The sequence below is a fragment of the Astatotilapia calliptera genome, chromosome 19, assembly GCF_964374335.1.
Source record: "Astatotilapia calliptera chromosome 19, fAstCal68.1, whole genome shotgun sequence".
NCBI classification, from domain to species: Eukaryota; Metazoa; Chordata; class Actinopteri; order Cichliformes; family Cichlidae; genus Astatotilapia; species Astatotilapia calliptera.
This window is the reverse complement of record NC_137440.1, coordinates 22,143,212-22,162,368: the sequence shown is the minus strand read 5'-3', so window position 1 is coordinate 22,162,368 and position 19,157 is coordinate 22,143,212. Positions and strand designations below refer to the sequence as shown.

At 40.8% G+C, this 19,157-nt stretch overlaps 1 protein-coding gene across 1 annotated transcript; it reads left to right on the top strand.

The window, feature by feature from the left end:
• Nucleotides 1-1,604: 1,604 nt before the first annotated feature.
• crip1 (cysteine-rich protein 1) lies at nucleotides 1,605-5,879 on the top strand. The gene is made up of 5 exons (XM_026152713.2): nucleotides 1,605-2,031; nucleotides 4,732-4,826; nucleotides 5,016-5,073; nucleotides 5,431-5,475; nucleotides 5,625-5,879. Exons 1-4 carry the CDS (start codon nucleotides 1,992-1,994, stop codon nucleotides 5,469-5,471), a joined length of 234 nt encoding a protein of 77 aa, XP_026008498.1. The 5' UTR covers nucleotides 1,605-1,991; the 3' UTR covers nucleotides 5,472-5,475; nucleotides 5,625-5,879.
• Nucleotides 5,880-19,157: the final 13,278 nt, after the last annotated feature.

Genomic DNA, 19,157 nt, shown 5'->3' with positions numbered 1-19,157 from the left:
CAGAGGGTTTGAGAAGTCCTTCAGCTGTGGCAGACAACAGGCGTGTCTGTATGCGCAACATGCTAAGGTCCTCACTCATACACATATGGATTGTTATGCAACAATGGCTTTTCTGATCAGGTCAAAAGTCGCCCTCGGTTGGGTGTGATCGGCCTCTGCTGAGGTGATTACGGCAAAGAACAAGCATGAGAGTCAACTGACATTAACATTGTCATGAATGTGGTGCAATCTCACGCCAACAGTGACTTCTTAAAAGAATAAAAACCAACAATAAAAACAAGAGAGCAGGTGCCGTGCAGCTACCTCCGCACGCAGGTGCACAAACCTTTTGCAACATGTTAAACTGATCACTTAAACTCACTTAAAGTCATTTTTTACTTTATTAATTTTACAAAAGTGAATATTGCTACTTATCTTTACATCCATGTGTGTTTGGATTACTTCAGATAAGCTTGCAGCTTGAGTGGAAAACGTTTCAATTTCACCAATTAATTAAATTCTTTTAAGCCATTTTCTGTTTATGTTTACATGTTCTTTTCACAGAGATTTAACCCCTTGATTATAATTGTTTTTGGTTAATTTGGAGATTTGTCTGCCTTTGAGTCTTACCATAGTCAAAGGAAAGGTTTTTTTGAGGTATCATATGGGTCAGGGTGTCAAACTTAAGGCCCAGATGCCAGAATCAGTCCAGCAGAGACTCTAATCCGGCACATTGCATGATTTTGGAAAACGTGACGGAGCGCATAAATTTTGGACATTTCGGACAGCATCTGAAGCTGGGTAGAAGTTTTGCGATGGAGTAGGGCACTGAAGTAGCTGCCTTTTGGAGCAGCCTAGTCAGAGCCCAAAGCTTAGTCTGAAAGGGGCTAACCTCAAAAGAACCAGACATCAGATCTGCAGATAAGAGCTGATCTTTAGTGTCTAGAAATTGTTTTTTTCACTGTGACCAAGCATTCGCTTCCTTTTTCTAATGTTTTTCAAAGTTTAATCACTGTCTACATTTAAAGCATGTAATTATTTTTTGTGTTGTTAGCTTAAACACATTGTGTTTGACTCTACTTGGCACTTATTTGCACAGAGTAATTCCAAAGAGTACATACATACGTTTTATAATGGCTACAGAAAACCTGCACTCCTGAATACACAAAGCTCTTCGTGCACAGGTGTGTGCACCTCGACTTGGATTATTCATCATGTGGATTAACTTGCCAGCCAGCAGTGAATAGCCATGTGTCAAACAGATCGATGATGATGACAATGAGGAGGCCCCTTTTACCCTCCTTTTAGAGAAGGAGCTCAGGTGTGGGAGATTCCTCAGGATAACATTTTGTTGATACTTTCTTATAGGAGTTACAAGTCACACAATCATTGTTTTTAAAGTTTTAAAATGAGGGAGATGAGAGATTAAGTGGACATGAAGATTTAAATATGAACAGAAGATTTTCTGGGGATGAATAATTCAGTGTGTTTTTAAAATAATTCATCGTATGCAATGCTACACTCTAATTAACTGATCGCTCATTAGTTTAAGGAGAAGATAACAGCAATTTAACATGATTATATTTATTTAATTATACAACATTAAAACAGAGCAACTTTTGATCGATTTCATCATGTGACCTTGAAAAGAAGAAATGCTCAATTTGCAGCTCACAATCAGGGACAAAGCAAAACCGTGTTTTATAATAGTGCAAAAAGAAATGCACTTTATGTGTAGCAAGCTCATTCTTTAATTTCGGTTCCTCGTGTCATGTGCTCTGCACGTACACGTCTCTTCAACACAACGTGGTTGAGGCCTCTCCCACTGCAGGAAAAAAAACACAGTCGAACTATTTCCTCTGCGCTATAAATGCAGCACGGAGCGCGGCAACATCTGCACTTTAGAGCAGGCGTGGTCAGTCAGAGCGAACAGGTGGGCCGGTGACAGCTGCAGGAAACTTTATCAAGACTTTGCTCTCTTCTCCAGACTATCACTCACAGCTGCAACAAAAATGCCGAAGTGCCCAAAGTGCGAGAAGGAAGTTTACTTCGGTAAGATCTGAGTTCTCTATTACAATTTTACTCGTGTACTAACACTGTGAGAAGCATCCGGGATTTTCTAGTTTTTAAAAACCGGTGGCTTTTTTGTACAAAGGACGAAACAGGAAACCAAGAGTCTGACAGACTGACTGAGACGCATGCCTTTCACTTGCATATTAGACGGGGGGGAAAATAGTAAACCTGTATATAATGCTTTCCTGGTGTATATTAATAACCTGCTAATGTTTAGAAAATAAGCAATAGTGCATGTTTTGTATTTTTGGAAGAGTTTAGCGTTAAAAAAGCAGTTAAATTGCTTTTTTAACGCTGTACGCAATTTACAGGAAGTCAAAGTATGCACGAAGTAGGATGAATTATTAGATTATTGCTTACACCTGTGATACATAATATTATCTATACTGAATACACTTAAGTTTTGACAATCACTAATAATAAATTAAGTGTAATCAGATAGTTACACAGATAAATAGCAGTTTTAACAGGTCACTGCACTCTGGAAGCTTTCTTGCTGTCAGACTACTTTAGAGTTTGAGGTCTTTGCTCCTGGTGGAAGTGGTTTGTCCTCCTTAATGAGGGATGAGTTCCGTGAATAATGACTAGACCAAGGAAACAGGTTTCTCCTCTGCTTAAATACACCTCCGTCTATCTTGTGAGAATGCTCTCAAAGCAGGGACCAGTTACAGCATCCGGGGAGGAAAAAGGGGGGCTCGCTCAGGTTTATTTGTGTCTTAATCCATTTACCACATTGTCTCCTGCTCAGTAGCGCAACAGATAAATCTTCTCTTGGGGAAGATGTATAGAAGCTGAGGCCAATGCAAAATACAAAGACGAGTCTTTGGACTGTCAGTCAGATGGATGGTCCGTGTGACTTTCCATTCTCCCTGCTCATGGATAAACTCTTCCCTCTTGGCCAATACAAGCAAACCAATTTGTTTTGGTCAGAACAAGCTAGTCAGACATGGCTTGTTTTTTTTCCTCTTTTTTTCCCCAGTGTAGGAAAAGAAAAAGTTTATATCCAGCCGAAGGAGAAGAAAGCTAGAACAAAGCTTTGCCTTCTTTGTGTGTGCTCACAATCTTCTCGTTGTCTTGAATTGTCTGCACAACCGTCTCACTCCTTTCCACATCAGTGTGCGATTGTCTTTATTGCACTTCACTCCCCTCGCATCTTTTTCCATCTCTTTTGCTGCTCTTCTATCTTAACGTCAGCAAGCTCTCAGATGGAAACGATCAGGCTACCGCTGCCTGCCTGAATGATGGAGGTCCAAGTCAAAAGAAAAAAGAAGCAAATACTTTGCTGTTGATGGAAACTTTTCAGACACTCGTGCTTTGTGCTGCAGGACCGCTGTTGGGAGCAGGGCAGTGTGTTGATTAGGATGTGTAGAGATTGTGCGTGCATCTTTAAAGTTTAACATTGAGTCTTGTGTGTTTAATTTACCCACATATAACGGATATTTTTAATCAGCCAGAGCCTCGGCTAAGCAGCTAGTTATTTTTTTCTGGACAGAAATAAATGCGGGCTGTTATCTGCTTTCTCATCTAACTCGCTAAATAAGTGTACTTTTATAAACACGTGCAGAAAAAAGTTCTCATAACTTTAAGTGCTTAAAACTCCCTGTTTATTTCTCCTTTTTTAGCATAGCAGCCTGTCCTTGATAATTTGGGAAATTATTTGAAAGTAAAAGTGGGTGAGTCTCCCCTCCCATGGTACGTTTCTCCATTCAGATTTGCATGTTTGTGTATGCTGGACCTGCTCCAACGAGCTGCAGATTCAAAGCTGAGAGCGAACTTCGTTATTCTTCTGTCTGGCTCGCCTAATTTCACGTCATATTATGAGGTAAAATAAATACTGCAGCTGTCGCACAAAACAATGAGACTATCAGATTTATACGCGATCAAGGGAGCGTGAATGTGCATCATTATATTCTCCTACATCACTGTCAAGCCACTGTTTGCTCAGCGCATTGGTTTGTTATTTGAAGTTAAGCACGGTCATTGTTTCAGGGTCGGACTTTTTTGTCCACCGCATTCAGCTGAAAAATTTTCAATGAGTTGGCCTGAGAGAGAGGCTGACCCCACCCTGCATCCACCATCTGTTGCATAACCCCGTGCCACATCGGGCTATTCTTGGGAACTAAATAGGTCATTTCCTGACATTTTGACAGTTTCATTCTTTCGTGCATCCGCTGTCCTTTCTCACTTTTTAATTTTTAGAAAATCTGCAGAGGCTAATCTTGTCTTCAGTTACCCCTCTATGGCTCGGAGGTCTGCCTCGCTGAACCTGAGCAGTTTCTTGGCTGCAATTCGACCACATGTTAGCATGTGACTTGTCTTCTCCATACATGAAACATAGGTCTCTGCTGAGTACGGTTCCCTCCCACGTTTACAGTCCTTATGATGGATCTTTGTGCAGAACAGCCCTGACAATCTGATTAAAAACTGGCTATATCAGGGTTTATGAGGGACGCTTCTCAGGGACACTTCGGGCTTCGAGTACCACACCCAACTTTTAAACAGACACTGAATTAATATGTATACCTATTATTAATATACCCCATATGCGCCTCAGATTGTGACTGGCCCAGTAAGTTATCGTGGAAAGCTTCCGTGTCCTCTCCAGATGATACTATGTGTGTTTGTGGGGATAAGTTAGAGTCCGCTGTGATTACATTTGATTTTTTTTGTGCTTTGCAGCCGAGAAGGTGACATCACTGGGAAAGGACTGGCACAGGCCCTGCCTAAGATGTGAGAAGTGCAGCAAGACTCTTTCACCAGGCTCACACGCAGAGGTGAGATAGTCAAATCACATGAAAATATCCTGTAGTTTCACCTCCTGTGTGCACGGTTTTATCACATCTGCATAACGTTGAAGTGTTTTACTTTACTAAAACCACCTTCTAAATACACTCACAATGCAGACATGCACAGTAACAGCTTTACTGTTTCCAGATGGTTTGACACATGTTTGCCTCTTACAGCATGAAGGCAAGCCTTACTGTAACAAACCCTGCTACGCTGCTCTGTTCGGACCTAAAGGTAAGCGCATTCAGCTCGAATAATCCAGATTACACAATAACTGAACTCGCTCTGACCCCTCTCGAACAGCACAATCAAAAAACTATAAAAGACAGACGCAATCACCTTTGGTACTGAGACTCAGGAGCTGCGCCCTGATTGGGGATGATGTTTTGCATCTGTGTTGTGTAGACTAGAAATGGTCCTATCAGAGCACACTTATCAGCTGATCGCACATGCAGTAAAACATTTAAACGTCTCTTTAAACTCTCAAACCAAATGAAAGGATTTGCTCTGTCTTAGATTCCTGCAATGTTTAACAATTTAACCAATGTTTAATCACTTTTTTCTAAAAATCACTGTCTTTCTTCCTTCCAGGATTTGGACGCGGTGGAGCTGAGAGCCACACATATAAATAAATAGGTATTCACGTCCATCGTCCTTTCATTCATTTGCTTACATTTGCTCGTCTCCTATAGTTTCCATGCCATTTTCATACACAAAGATAGTAAGCAAATCCCTTCTTGTACTTTGCTCCTTCTGACGTGTGTTTTTCTTGGCGTCTCTGTCAGGTTCAGGGGCCCTGCAGTGAAAATGTTGCCTGGAAACTACATGGAAGAAGCCAGCATGCTCAGAAGTCACAATCAAAACCAGCAAACAAACCGTGCTCTCATTCAGACACATTTTGTGTGCGTGTTCTTTTATTTTATGAATTTGAACTCTGTCGTCTGATTTTTGCATTCCCATTATATGTTATGAAGTGACTGTCCTCTGGTCTCATCTTTTTATTAGGGCGGTCAGTCTGATTAAACACTTTTTAAAATTTGTGTCGCTTCTTTTGCTAGTTTTTTGCTCATTGACTCTCTGCAAACTTTAATTGATCCTATGCATGGAGATCTAACTAGCTGTTGGAAAATAAGGAGAACATATTGGAATAAAAGCCAGTAACAGCCAGATACAATACACAGCAGTAGTTATTGCACGATGATAAACTTTTGTTTGGATTAGATGATCTTCATCAGCAGGCGGAGCTCAATTGTGATGAGCTTGTGTATTTTTCTTCGCACTTCTCACTCTAAATGATATCATTTTAAAAATGTGTGACAGAAAACACAACACGTGTGGGAACTCGATGCCATGAAAGGTCTATTTCTGGACCCACAAAACTTGCTAATCCACAGGATGACACATTAAAGAGAGATTTATTATCAACATTGTCCCAACCTATGAAGTAAAGCCTTACCCACAGCTAAAAATAAATGCCCAGTGCAGATGCACTGATTACCAGGTCAAGCCAAGAAGAATAACCCATCAGCCTCCTGTTTTTGTTCCGTTTTATGATAATGGAAGATAATGTGAGTTATGACTTCATCCCAGCAGCATTAATGTTTCCATTTTAGTAGCTGGCTTTTGAAAGGAATCGACACCTGAACCTTGACCAGGCCGCTGGTTAGATGGGCGGTTTGAGTCTTTGCAGCTCGCCGCAAATTTCCGTTTGGTTTCCAGAGTTTTGCCCTTGAAAAGCAGAGCAGCCACCATCGTCTCTCTCCCTCTGCCATCACAGCAGGACGGTTGCCGTGGCAACAGACACAAATAAGCCACAACAGATGAGCAGTGTGTCCGTCAGTCTGGCTGTCACCCTTTTTGTCTTAAACAAAGAGGCTCGCTGTCAGGGGAAAATCTCGAGCAAGGCCTCAGACACTCAGGCAGCTGATGAAGGCATGCAGAGGATGTTTGGCAATCAAGTCATTTATTTCTGCTTCTCCTCCAAACTGGCTGCGACATACGGTGTAAAAAAAAGCCTGTTCATACATGCTGAAGGTTCTGTCTAAGCACTTGTTATTTTCCGGTTAAACTGCATGATAATGCCGGTGAGACATTATCAGGGATTGATTGCAATCTAGTATGATATAAACATCTGTATTTCTATGAAGAAGACCAGCTGATAAATTCCCAGAAGTGCCACAATAAAATTTTTAGTTTTCAGAGTTGCCCCCTTCAGGGCATTAAAAGAAAATATGTTTTATGGAATTCGCTTTTCAAACCCAGAAGCTACAGTAGGCCGGTCTTTTATTTACGGCCTTGTACTGCACTTAGCAAGCTTGACCATGCTGACAAACTACAAGTTGAGACGATGTGTGACGATACAGACACCATTTAAAGAAAAAAGTTACATATTTTTGAATTTGATGGCAGCAGCATGTCTTGTAACAGTTGGTACAGAGCCATGTTTACCACTGTGTAGGATCTCCTCTTCTTTTAAAAACATGATGTAAACATTTGGGACCTGAGGAGTCCAGCTGCTGGACGTCTGGGAGAGGAATGTGTTCCTATATTTGTCTTGTCTAGGATTCTAGTTGCTCAACACTCCTGCGTCTTCTTTTGTCGCAATTTTTGTATCATGATGCAACAAATCTTTGCAACATTTAAAGACTACAGGGAGGTCGGTTTAGCACCTGTATCCCTCTACTATGAAGCCATGCTGTTGTAATAGATGATAAATGCAGTTTATCATTGTTGTGCTGAAATATGCAAAACCTTCCCTGAAAAAGATTTATCTGGATTCGAACATATGTTGCTCTAAAACCTGTGTATACCTTTTAGCACTGATGATGCCTTTCCAGATGTGCACAATTTGCTAGGCACCAATGCACCCTCATAACATGCATTACATCAGAGATGAAGAAGGCTGTTAAACAGGTGGACAATGATCTACAAAGAATTTCAAATGTCAATTCATCAGACCACAAAAAAATGGGTCTGTTTTTGGATCATGTTTATATTTGTCTTTCTCTCTTCATGATGGAGCTTTAACCTGCATTAGTGGACAGCAGAGTGAATTGTTTTCACAGACAGTGATTTCTGGAAGTGTTCCTGAGCCCATGCGGTGATTTCCATCACACTGTTATGGAATGCAGTGCCGCCTGAGGACTGGAAGCGTGCAGACATCCATTTTTCCCCACTACTGATTTGCAGCCCTGTACCTTGCGCACAGAGATTTCTCCAGACTCTCTCAATTTGTTGATGATATTATGCACCGTAGAGGATGAGACACTCAAAGTCTTCACAATTTTATGTTCAAGAACATGATTTTCCAGCCTTTTATTGATGGCACCCAACTTCTTTGAGACACGTAGCTGTCATCAACTTCAAAAGAAGCCAACATTTTTCTTAAAATATGGTTAATTTTCGCTGATTAAACATCTGATATGTTTTCTATGTTCTATTGTGAATAACATATGAGTTTATGAGATATGCAAATCGCAGGTAGCATTCTGTTTTTGATTACATTTTTCACCAAACTCGAATTAACAGATGTAAATTTGTTCTGAACTAGATGCCCGTATCAGTACCGGTTAAGAATTTCCCCCCAGTGCATCCGTTGTGCATACAGCAGTAAACATCCGCTATTACACAGTCAACATCCAGATCAAGGTCTTACACAAACAGATTGGCCAGTATTTCTAAAAGAAAATGGAACAGCTTTAAATCCATCAAAGATATCAATCAGTCAAGTAAAATAACATCTAGAAAAAAGGAAATCAGACATTATTAGAAACAATATTTAAACAAATCAATAAAAATATGAAGCACTTACAAGCCAGATATGCATCAGTAAAGTCCAATAATGATAATGAAGGTACAGTAGAAAAGAATTGATCAAAAGCTTAGGCAGAAACTTTTTATATTAATCAAGCAAATCTATTTAACACTTATGGATGTTTACAAATATAAAGCAGTGAAAAAGTGCTTAATTTCTGCATTGGAAAACTAAATGATCTGAATGGGGGGAAAAGAAAGTCAAAGCAGGTTCCCTGCTTTTGAATAACTTTATTTGGAAGTTACGAATAAGTAGGGTTACTTTTCTTTGAATTGGTATAGTGGGGTGCTGTGCATCTAAATGCCTCCTGTGATGATAATAATAGCTACCACTGTGGCTTCAAACATTTCCCTCTCAGCTTTCTGCACAGGAAATACCACATCTTTGTGGTTGTGATGCCCTCAGATGTTTGTGTGAAATCTGCAGCTTTAGTTAAGTTCATAGCTTCATGGTAAACAGCCTTTAGTGCCTGAAATGTGACCATAAGCATTGTCAAAAACAAAAGTACATGCATCAAACGCAGTCAGTGATGAGCACACTTATTCCTGGCTCCCAGCGGCACATACATGATTCATGTGGTTGAGGCCTAATTTATTAAAGTGCGAATAATTTTGCTGATCATAAAGAAAGCATAGTGCAGGCAGTACACATTCACTAATGATGACTTACACAGCACTTAAGGTGAAGGGCTTCCAGGGTTTTTTTTTCCCGTCACGGTGGAAACCAGGGTAATTTGCCAACACAGACCCGCTGTGTCAGCATGAAAAAGAAAATTAGACCCATGAACCTTTTAAAGACTGGAAAATAATTGTCTCACAGCTGTAATAACTCATGCACACACAGACCTGGGAATGCCGCTAGAAAGATGGACTAATTCTTGGAAAAGATCCAGTTGTTGTGAACGGGATCCGCAGCAGTTGACAGCATGAAAAGGAAGGATAAATAAAACATGTAAATAAAAATAAAACACATAAGTGCCATTCTTATAGTTTAATTTAAATTATCACTAAACATGAACAGCACATAAAATTAATTACAAGCTCCACAGCAGGTTCTAACTTCTAAATGTTTATTAAAATCTTCTTGAAATTTTATTGACTTTGGCGACCCCTGGTGGCAGTGCAAAACGCTGCACGCTGACCTTGTCCCTGTTTAAAAAGCTGGAGGCGGTTTGAAGGTCATTTTTTTATGATTGGTGGAGCACAAAATCAGCAGGTGAGGTCATGGCAAGGATCTGTAGCATCCTATCATCCACCTGAAAAAGCAGGAACAGATGACTGACAGCAAAAAGTGTAGCAACACTTTAATTGTGGTTGAAATCAAAGTGCAGAGGCAACAACATTAAAACAAGACATGACCAGAGATGTTTGTGCTAGAAATATCTGGAAACCTTAAAAATCATGATTCTTGTCATATCTGTAATAAACTTCATGTCTTTCTTCGTAATGTGTTGTTGAACTATGTTATTCTGGAGTTTGGCTCGGTTGTCTGAGTGTAATGTAAATAAAAACGGAAAAGCAGTGTCTTGCAGATCTCACAAACCCAGCATATCAAATGTTTAAACTGAAAAAATGTTGAATTTTAAGAAACATATAAGGTCATTATGAAACTGATGGAACAGGGCCATGTTTACCACAGCGTAGCATCCCCCTCTTCCCAACAGTCTGCAAACATCTGGGAACTGAAGAGACCAGCTGCTGGACTTTGGGGAGAGAAATATTGTCCTATTTTTGTTTTGATATAAGATTCTAGCTGCTCAACAGTCCTGGGTGTTCTTTGTTGTATTTTTCAGTTTGTGATGCTGTGACTGACAGGTCTGGACTGCAGGCAGTGCGGTTAAGCTTTCAGATTCTACTATGAAGCCATCCTGCTGCACAGGACAGTTTCCACTTTGCCTCAGTCCTTTTTAAATAAGATTTGGCCAAGAGAAGATGGCAGTGTTTCTGGGTCTTATTTACATATGGCTTCTTCTTTGCATGATAGAGCTTTTTTGGAATTTTGTACATTGGTTGACTAAATCCAGCCTCCGATTTCTAGAAGGGGGTTTAAAAAGGACAATGCGTGAGAGCACCGAGGGACAGGAGGGATATTTTACATCCTTCAGTTTAACAGTGAATCTGTATCAGATGTGTGAAGCTATGGAAGTCCTAATCTGGAGCGCACCAGTTTATACATTAGGCCTATGCCTCTGGCAGCACGCTAATATTCCTCCAACATTACATCAGTTTTTCCTACAGGACTGGTCTGCTAAGAAATTAGAAGGTGTGTTTGTGAAAATGTTCCTTACACCCGCACCGGCCTGTGAACACGTGGTAGAATGTCCAGCCTGCCATCAGCTGCTAAACCTGTTAGTGGGATTTTTTAAAAGACAAAAAATTAGAACAGGAAATCAACTGTATACTTTTCACTCACTTAAAAACTGACCCTCGCAGGTAATTAGTAATAACTGTTAGGAGTTTAAAAGAGTTGTTCACTTTTTCCCCTCCGTTAGAAAGAGGGATTTCTCTTGCTCTAATGGCAGTAATTCAGTCAAGGTTAGCAATTTTCAACAAAGCAATTTTCCTAATTGCTTCCAAGTTTAAATATGATACTGCAAAGATGGCTAAAAATGACTATTGTTTAAATCATAGGAGAAAAAACCATCCTGCAAAAGGAGCTCAAAGGAGCTAAGATAATTATCGAGCCCTTTAGGCCTCTGATTATTTAACCACAGCAATATGAGATTTGGAAATAACCTTTGATTGAACTGCTTACAACTAATCTCTGTGTAAACAGATGGAAAATACCACTTTCATATTTGTCCAGCTACAGCCAGCAGTCAGTTTGTATAGCTCAGCATAAAAACTGAGGCCTTCAACTTCAAACATGCACCACAACAGGAAGTCCCCTGCTTCAAACTCCATTTGGTGTATAAGTGAGGAAGCTAGCTTCATTTCCACAACGAAAAGGCTATTTCAACACTTTTAATGTATTGTTAATCTTCATTGTTTTTCACTTAAGTCTCTCTGTTTAAGCCCCGTGATAGACTCACAACCTGTCTATGCTAGCAGCTAAGATGCTAAATTTGATAAGTCTAAAAAATATATGGATTTTTTTTTTTTGAAAGGTGTTCCCATCATTTTCTTCCTCTACCTCATCTAGAAAAAAAATCTGCTGTTATTTAAAATGATTTAATTTAACTTCTTTGAGGTGTGTTGCAGTCGCAGTATTGCTTTGGACATAGCTAGGCTAGCAGTTTCCCCAGGTTTACAGTCTTCATGCTAAGCTATGCTAAACAGCTCCTGATTGTAATTTAACAAATTAGCGTATTTCCCAAAATATTGAGCCGCTGTTTTCACAGATCAATTTTCAAGCTTCCCAAATCCTCTAAAAGTATTAAAAGGTTGACTAAATGTGGAGCAGACATTCTTGCATTTTTAATGGCTTTAGTAGTACGTAGTAGCAGCAGCAGTAGCAGCAGCAGTAGCAGCACGGTGGGGAGAGGCTGCACTACTTAAAAAGCCAAAAGACTTCTTGCCTTTTTTCTTTTTACCAGCATTTCAAGGAAGGTCAAGAAAAATTTGACCTTGAGTGAAATAAACAGCAAACTATTGTTTGTTATTAGCCTTATTAATGCCACCTAATTTTACTAATTTTTTTATGTGGTCACCTGCAAACACTCCAGTTGGACAGTATCACAATCCTCCACACTCCCATTATCATTTTTGAACTGGCTTTGGCAAAATAAAATCCGGTGTGGGGAGTTTGTAAAATGAGTCTTGCACAAATCGGGTAAATCGGGGTCATCTCTATCCCCGGTGAGGATCCCAAAGCAGCCTGTTGGCTGTATATGTTAATTTAGAAGTTCAGTTTTCCTTTGAAAGACTGTGTAGCAGGAGAATAGCTGGAACAGCTATTGTGAGAAGAATCTGGTCCTTACTTCTGTTACTGATTATTGATGGCTTTCTCAGATACTCTCCCAGTCTTCATCTACACCTCTTTCACCCCTTGATCCCTTTCTTTCTACCCTTCCCCTCTTAATTTCTTTTTTCCATCCTGCCGCCTCTCCTATTTTTGTCTTCCCGCCTTCACCCTCCTCCTTCCCCTGGTACATTATTCCTCTCTTCCCTCTATCCGCCCTCTCATCTTGTTTACAGGGATTGGGCTGGAGTTGATTAGTGCTGCTGGATGTATCTGTTACCGCTGCAGTGCTCTGTCTCAGCAGATGTGTATAAATAGACCCTCTGGCGTTGTAATTGCTAATAAGGATCCAGTGTGTGTATGTATGTGCAGAAACGATGAACCGCTGCCATGAACGCTTGTATGGGAGCCAGCTCCCCAAAAACCACACAGAGAGGGGATAAGTCGGCCTCTCCAAGCCCACGAGAAAGCCTCTGCTCTGAGGTAGTTAATGAGACGGGAAGGCCTCCGAGCCTGGGCTTGGATGTTTGGGAAAATAATAAAAAATCTTGTTTTTTTCCATGTGTTTAAGCCAAATGAACGAGTTTAGCAAGCATTCCTCTCTGTTAATATGGCTTCAGGTAGTTTCAGTAACAAGGGCCTCCTTATAAGAATGAAATTCAACTGTATTTTAGTCTGTTTCACACTCTTTGCACCCTCCCCTCCCTCTGTTTAGGAACGACTTGAGAAAATAAACCATTTGCAACTGTGGTGAAACAATGCCATTAATCATTTACAACAATAAACGGGGATTGGAATAAAAGGCCACGGATGTGGTTCTGTGAGGCTGCACTAATCAGCATCCTATCACCATGTCCAGCATCTTAATTTAGCACATTAGTATGCAAACCTTTGCTAATTACGCCTGAATGCAACAATATGCACAGCTGCTTGTGAGGTGGTCAGGCGTTCCCCTCCCGCACCAACTTGGGGCGTCGCAGAGCAGCCTTCAAACATTTCTGTGACTCTGTGCAACCAACAGTTCACACCCACCTCATTCCATAATTATTAGCCATCTGTATAGCGGTGAGATGGAAGCCAGGTTTTGAATTCAGTTTATTTTGTCACTTTTTTGTGCTTAGTGAGTGCAACCAGATGAGAAATGTCTGAAAACACGCTCCAGTGTTCTAATAAGTGGTTATTAACTCTGGAGGAAGGCTCCTCAGAAAGCTATAAGGTACAATAAAATAAGAGCTGGTGGAAATATATTTTGCAAAACCTTTGAGATGATTGCACAGAGAGATAGCTGAGGGGTATATAAATGTCTGCCACAAAATCAGCTTCAGTCAGTCAAAATGTTGATGAGATGTTTCATGTTTGAAATGGATGGATATCTTGAAAACCTTTCATTGTCTGGACAAAAAAACAAAACAGATTAAACTTAAATCAATGAACCCTTTATACTCTTTGTTGTAACCTTGAACTTTTCAGCAAACGTTTGGAAACATTTGTCAGATTTTAGGTGCTACATTTAGGTGGCAGATCCGTCCAGGATTTGGCAGGATCTGGACATCAGGCTGAGAGTTCTCATATCACACCTCCTGCTGGGCTTGGCTCTGATGGCCAGACACAGAAAGTAATATATCGGGTTTGAGCAACAACAAAAAAAATCCCCACATTCATTTCCTCTCTCTCTAACTCCCACACACACTCTTGTTCACACACACTCAGGGAGAGCACCTGGCTGTATTTGTCAAGTTTCTCTTGACACATGTTGTCTGAGCCTTGGGGAGGGATTTGGACTGTATGAGAGCTGTTATAAATAGCCTCTAGTCTCTCTTTGTTGATGTGATGGATGCTTTGCAATACCGGCGCTGATACAAGTTATCATTAAGTTGCAGGAATGTCTTAGCTCGCCTTAGGACACCTGCGTTACAGTTTGACAGGTGTACCGCCCCAGTCAAACTCCCCACCTGCCACTGTCCCCGGAGCGGGTCACAGATGAGTGCAATTTTTCAAACTCAACCAACGCTCAGAGATGGATGTGATGGAGGTGTTGTGCAATTTTGATTCAGTGTTTGCAAAGCTTTGCCCGCCCTGATCTCTAATTTTCTCCAGCTGTAAGATAGGCAGATAACGTTTTGTGATGCCTGTTTCCCTCCTTGGCTCCCACTCCTCCTATTTGTCTTCCTCCTCCGCCTCCTCCGCCTTCTCCTCCCACGGGCTGGAATGAGCAAAAAGAGAACGAGAGGACACATCTGAACAGCATGCTGTTCTTGTTTGCCTTTCCCAGACTGCCCTGCTGCTAGTGGGAGTATTCAGTTCCCCTCATCACTTTATCTCCACTGTCAGATCCTACAGTTATCTCTTAAACATCCTACACAGTCACAGCCATATAGACCCAAGCATCATTGCTACAAAGGCTCAGGTTTTTACAAGTTTCATGCTCTAACCTGCGCATGCGCATCCTAAGCTGCAGTGAGAAACCTTTGACACCTTCTCTCAGAAATAAACTCAATAATGAAAATGAAAGTTTTGTATTACACACTTTTGTTTTCACTCTAATCTCACCAATAAGAGCAGGAACTTTATCTTTAAGAGCATAACCTCACAATGAGGATGATGTAATGTTTATCTATGTATTCGTCTACATATATATAGATACATAGCTAGATAGATATTAGGAAACTGGACTAGACTAAAAGACTAGAACAGATGGATAGTGTCTGAAAGCTAGATCCTGAAGAAATGGAAATAAATCCAGCAAAGACCTGAGAGATGCAGCTGATTGATCTACTGTTCGTTGAAGCCTCAGCAGAAATTGTCTCAGTGGAAGGGTGGTGGTCAAGAAACATTTAAGGAAGAGAAAGAGGAAAGGCTGTAGGCAGTACAGTTATGGTCTAATTTAGACCATAACTGTACTGGAAACCAGCAGAAACAGGACCGAGGAGCGATGAACCCAAATGAGAAACTTTTGGTTTCTCTTCTATATGGAGATCTTTAAGAGATTAAACTGTGTCGAAGAAGAAAGACGGTCATACCAAATATGAACAAACTGTTTTTGTCTGATTTACTGTATTTCCATGAATATTTAAATAGGTTGGAATAAATTGCTGCACTGACTTGCTGTCATGTCCCAATTTATGATACCAAATAGCGTACAGCTATATGGTTAAATATGACATAAGCCAATCAGATGTGATTAAGCCATCACAGAACAGCCTGGCTCTGGGCACAGAACAGCTTCCTCCTCCTTTCCTCTGCCTGAATGAACCGCTGCAGCAATGCTGCCCCCTTGTGTGCTGGCTGTGAAGTAATGCAAACAACAGCAACTGTCACTGTTAGAACTTTATCAGGTCTGGTTTGGTGTAGTGATCGTGAGGGGTGAAAAAAGTGACTCAGAAAGTCATGCAGAATATTTTAAAACTTTAATATACAGTGCTTCATAAATCATTACTAAAAACACAGGTGGTAAAAATCAAAACAAATAAGTTACACTGTAGTAAAAAGCACTTGAGATTCCTTTCTGTTTTCATCATTAGTGTGAACCTCATATGAAAATAGCATAGAAAGTATGCAAACATAGAATTCCATTCTTATATAGATTTCTAATCTTTAGCTAAATAAACCTTTTGTCCCCTCAAAATTCCCTTAACCGGCCAGAAGAAACAAGGAAAGCTCGTGGCCTCGACTTCACCCACAAGTCTGCTTTTAAGAAGCGGGAACACCTTTTTTCTGTTCAACATCCCCCCTCCCTCCCCCGGCATGAACCCAAATAAAAAGAAATATAAATTAACATATCAAACATGTGAACAGTCTGCAATTTCTTTTCTCCGCACTAACTGGTGTACAGTTAAACATCTTACCTATCAGCAGTCAGACACACACAGACACACGTTCTTTTAACACGGTGCCCCCCCCCCCCACACACACACACACACACACACACACGAACAGTTTGTGCATAGACCCAGGTTTAACTTGTGGACTAACCAGTAATTGGAGCCTTTTCTCCCCGCTCCCCCGAGCTCCCCCACTGTGGTTTGTCCTTTAAAGGAAAATAACCCTTTAACCCATTTGTTGCCATGGCAACAGAAGCTGGCTCTGGGCTGAAGGGCTTAACACAGATATGCAGCGATAGACAGATCAAAACACACCGTCTCCGTGGTCCGATTCGGCGCCTCGTATCAGCATAAAGTAAACAGAAAATAGGCGACCACAGATGCACGGCGTAGGGTTAAAACGATTTCGATATCAGCCTTTGATCAGCCACACTGTTATACAAGTCATTTAAATAGCTTCCTTATCACAGCTATACCACTAACGTGCATTTTATTTTATTTATTTCTTTTGCACATGTTTCCATTTAATTATCAAATGCATTTGTAAGCTGAGTCACGCTGTCCTTTAGCTGCTGCTGCTGCTGCTGACGACGACGACCCCCTCCCCACAGCTAAGCTCTCATTGGAGCGTGTTGGTGCCACAACAATCCATATGCAGACTGAGACACTTTTCCATGCTGACTAAAGAGAGACACACTATTCTTCTCTTCTGTCGCATCATGCTTCAATTTAGAAACACCGAATATCAGCAACCAAGTGCAAGAACACGAGTTGAATAACGGCACCGACATTTGCCTGCAAAGAGAAAAAAAATCAGGTACTGAAGTAGAGAATGGGCCCTCCCTTTGTCCCTATCTGTATGTTTTATAGTAAACAGTCTGTGTGAAGTGTTTATAGTAAACTTAGGAGCAAACACTCGAGGGGAATTTGTATGACAGCGATATAAAACTGTAAAGTTCGAGCTTCCATCTCTCTTAATGCCTGTGTTTCAGCTTTTGCCAGTAAATTATTTACCATCATCAACAGTTTGTGGGGAGTGTAAATAATGAGCTGTGGCTGACAGGTTTAGCTAGAGGGCATGTGTAAGAAAAAATAATAATAAAAGAGCCAGATTTAAGAATCTGTGAGACAGACGAAGCAAAGAACTGCCTCTAAAAACCTACAAAATATGACATTTTAGTCTGAACCAGCCACAAGAAGAAATTTCCTTTTGTATTCCGTCGGTAATTAGATGGAAGTATGAGGAAAAAGCATACTGAGGTAGAAAGTATGTGCTAAAGGCCTACAATATTGGTTCAGTTAGCAGTGAGCAAAGTTTCTGCTGCTTCACCCATTTGTTGATGGAAGTAAAGAATTTACTTACACAGGATAACGACAATTTTAGTTTGCTTGAGCCAGATTGTACAAGCAAAAATTTCCACTATTATCCAAACTAATTTAATTGAACTGTCTCGAGTTGGTCATTGCCGTTTTCTGCTTCAATGTGTGCATCTGTAGAGACCTGCAGTTTCAACAGTCTGAGTCAATGCTTCCCATCAGTTACAGCGGTGCCAGTGAGGCATCCGGAGCAGCTGGTTGTAAGCGTGAAGGAGAAGGTGGGAGGGGGCCGGGTGGGCTTGAACACTCAGGTAACAGGGGGTCAACTTGTTCTATTGCACATACATCTCTGCCTTTTCTTCATTTCATGTTTCCAAAAGAAATCTCACAGTTATAAACAGGCAGCAAGTAGCATTATTGAGTTTTTTTGTTTAAATTAAAAAAATAAAAATAAAAAACAGAAAAAAAAAAAGAAAAAAAAAAAAGCTCTGGACAAAGATGGGAAAAAAGCGCTTAATTAAACTGCAGCCAATACCAGAATATAATAGTAGTAGTAATAATAATAATAATAATAATAATAATAATAATAATCATAAACAGGAATATTCACAAAAAAACAACAATAACCGTATACAGCTACACAGGCAAAAAAGAAAAAAAAGTAACGTCACCTGTATACATATCAATAAAAAAAACAACAGTGTAAAATTGATTGTCATTTTGAGATAAAAAGCATAACATCCAAGGCATCGACAGTGAGGAACTAACTGGGAGCTATAAAAGGTGACGGGGCTGAAGGTGGAGTAGGTGGAGGGGGTTTCACAGAACAAAAGCCCAATGAACACAGAGAACCCATTTGGCGCACATGCGTCTGACAAAGCTTTTGGCAGCTTTGTGTCCAGGAGAGCGGCGACACAGAGGCAACAGTTTGCACATGCCATCCATCCATCTGTCCGTCCCGGAGCGGAGAACCTAACAGCACGAGCCTCCGTTCGCTTCAACGCTCCCCCAGCTGTCCGATTTTAATGTCTTCAAAACTTCACCCGATGCTGGACGGTCGAGATGCAGCTTTTAAGCGGGTGCTGTGGCTCATCGTAAGAAGCGAAGTAGAAAAAAACTAAACAAAAGGGGGTCTGACGAGTTCCACACCTGTCAAAATGATGCAGGGCGAGTTTCAAACTGGCGAGGAAGGCCGCGGCTGGGAGTGGAGAAAAAGGACAGCGCCGAAAGAAGCGGCATGGCTTTGATTTGACCGAGCCCTGTGACCAAGAGAGGTAACACTTGAAAAGCTTTTCAAGCAGAGTAAAGGGGAGTTGGTGAGTTTTGGAAAGCACGTTGTTCCAACACGAATAAAACACTCTCACTCAGTCCACGCGTTCACAGTTAAATGAGGACACGGGAGCTCATCTGTCCCTGAATGTGCCAAGCAACAGAAGTCTTCTTGTTCCACAAAAATTTACAGAAAC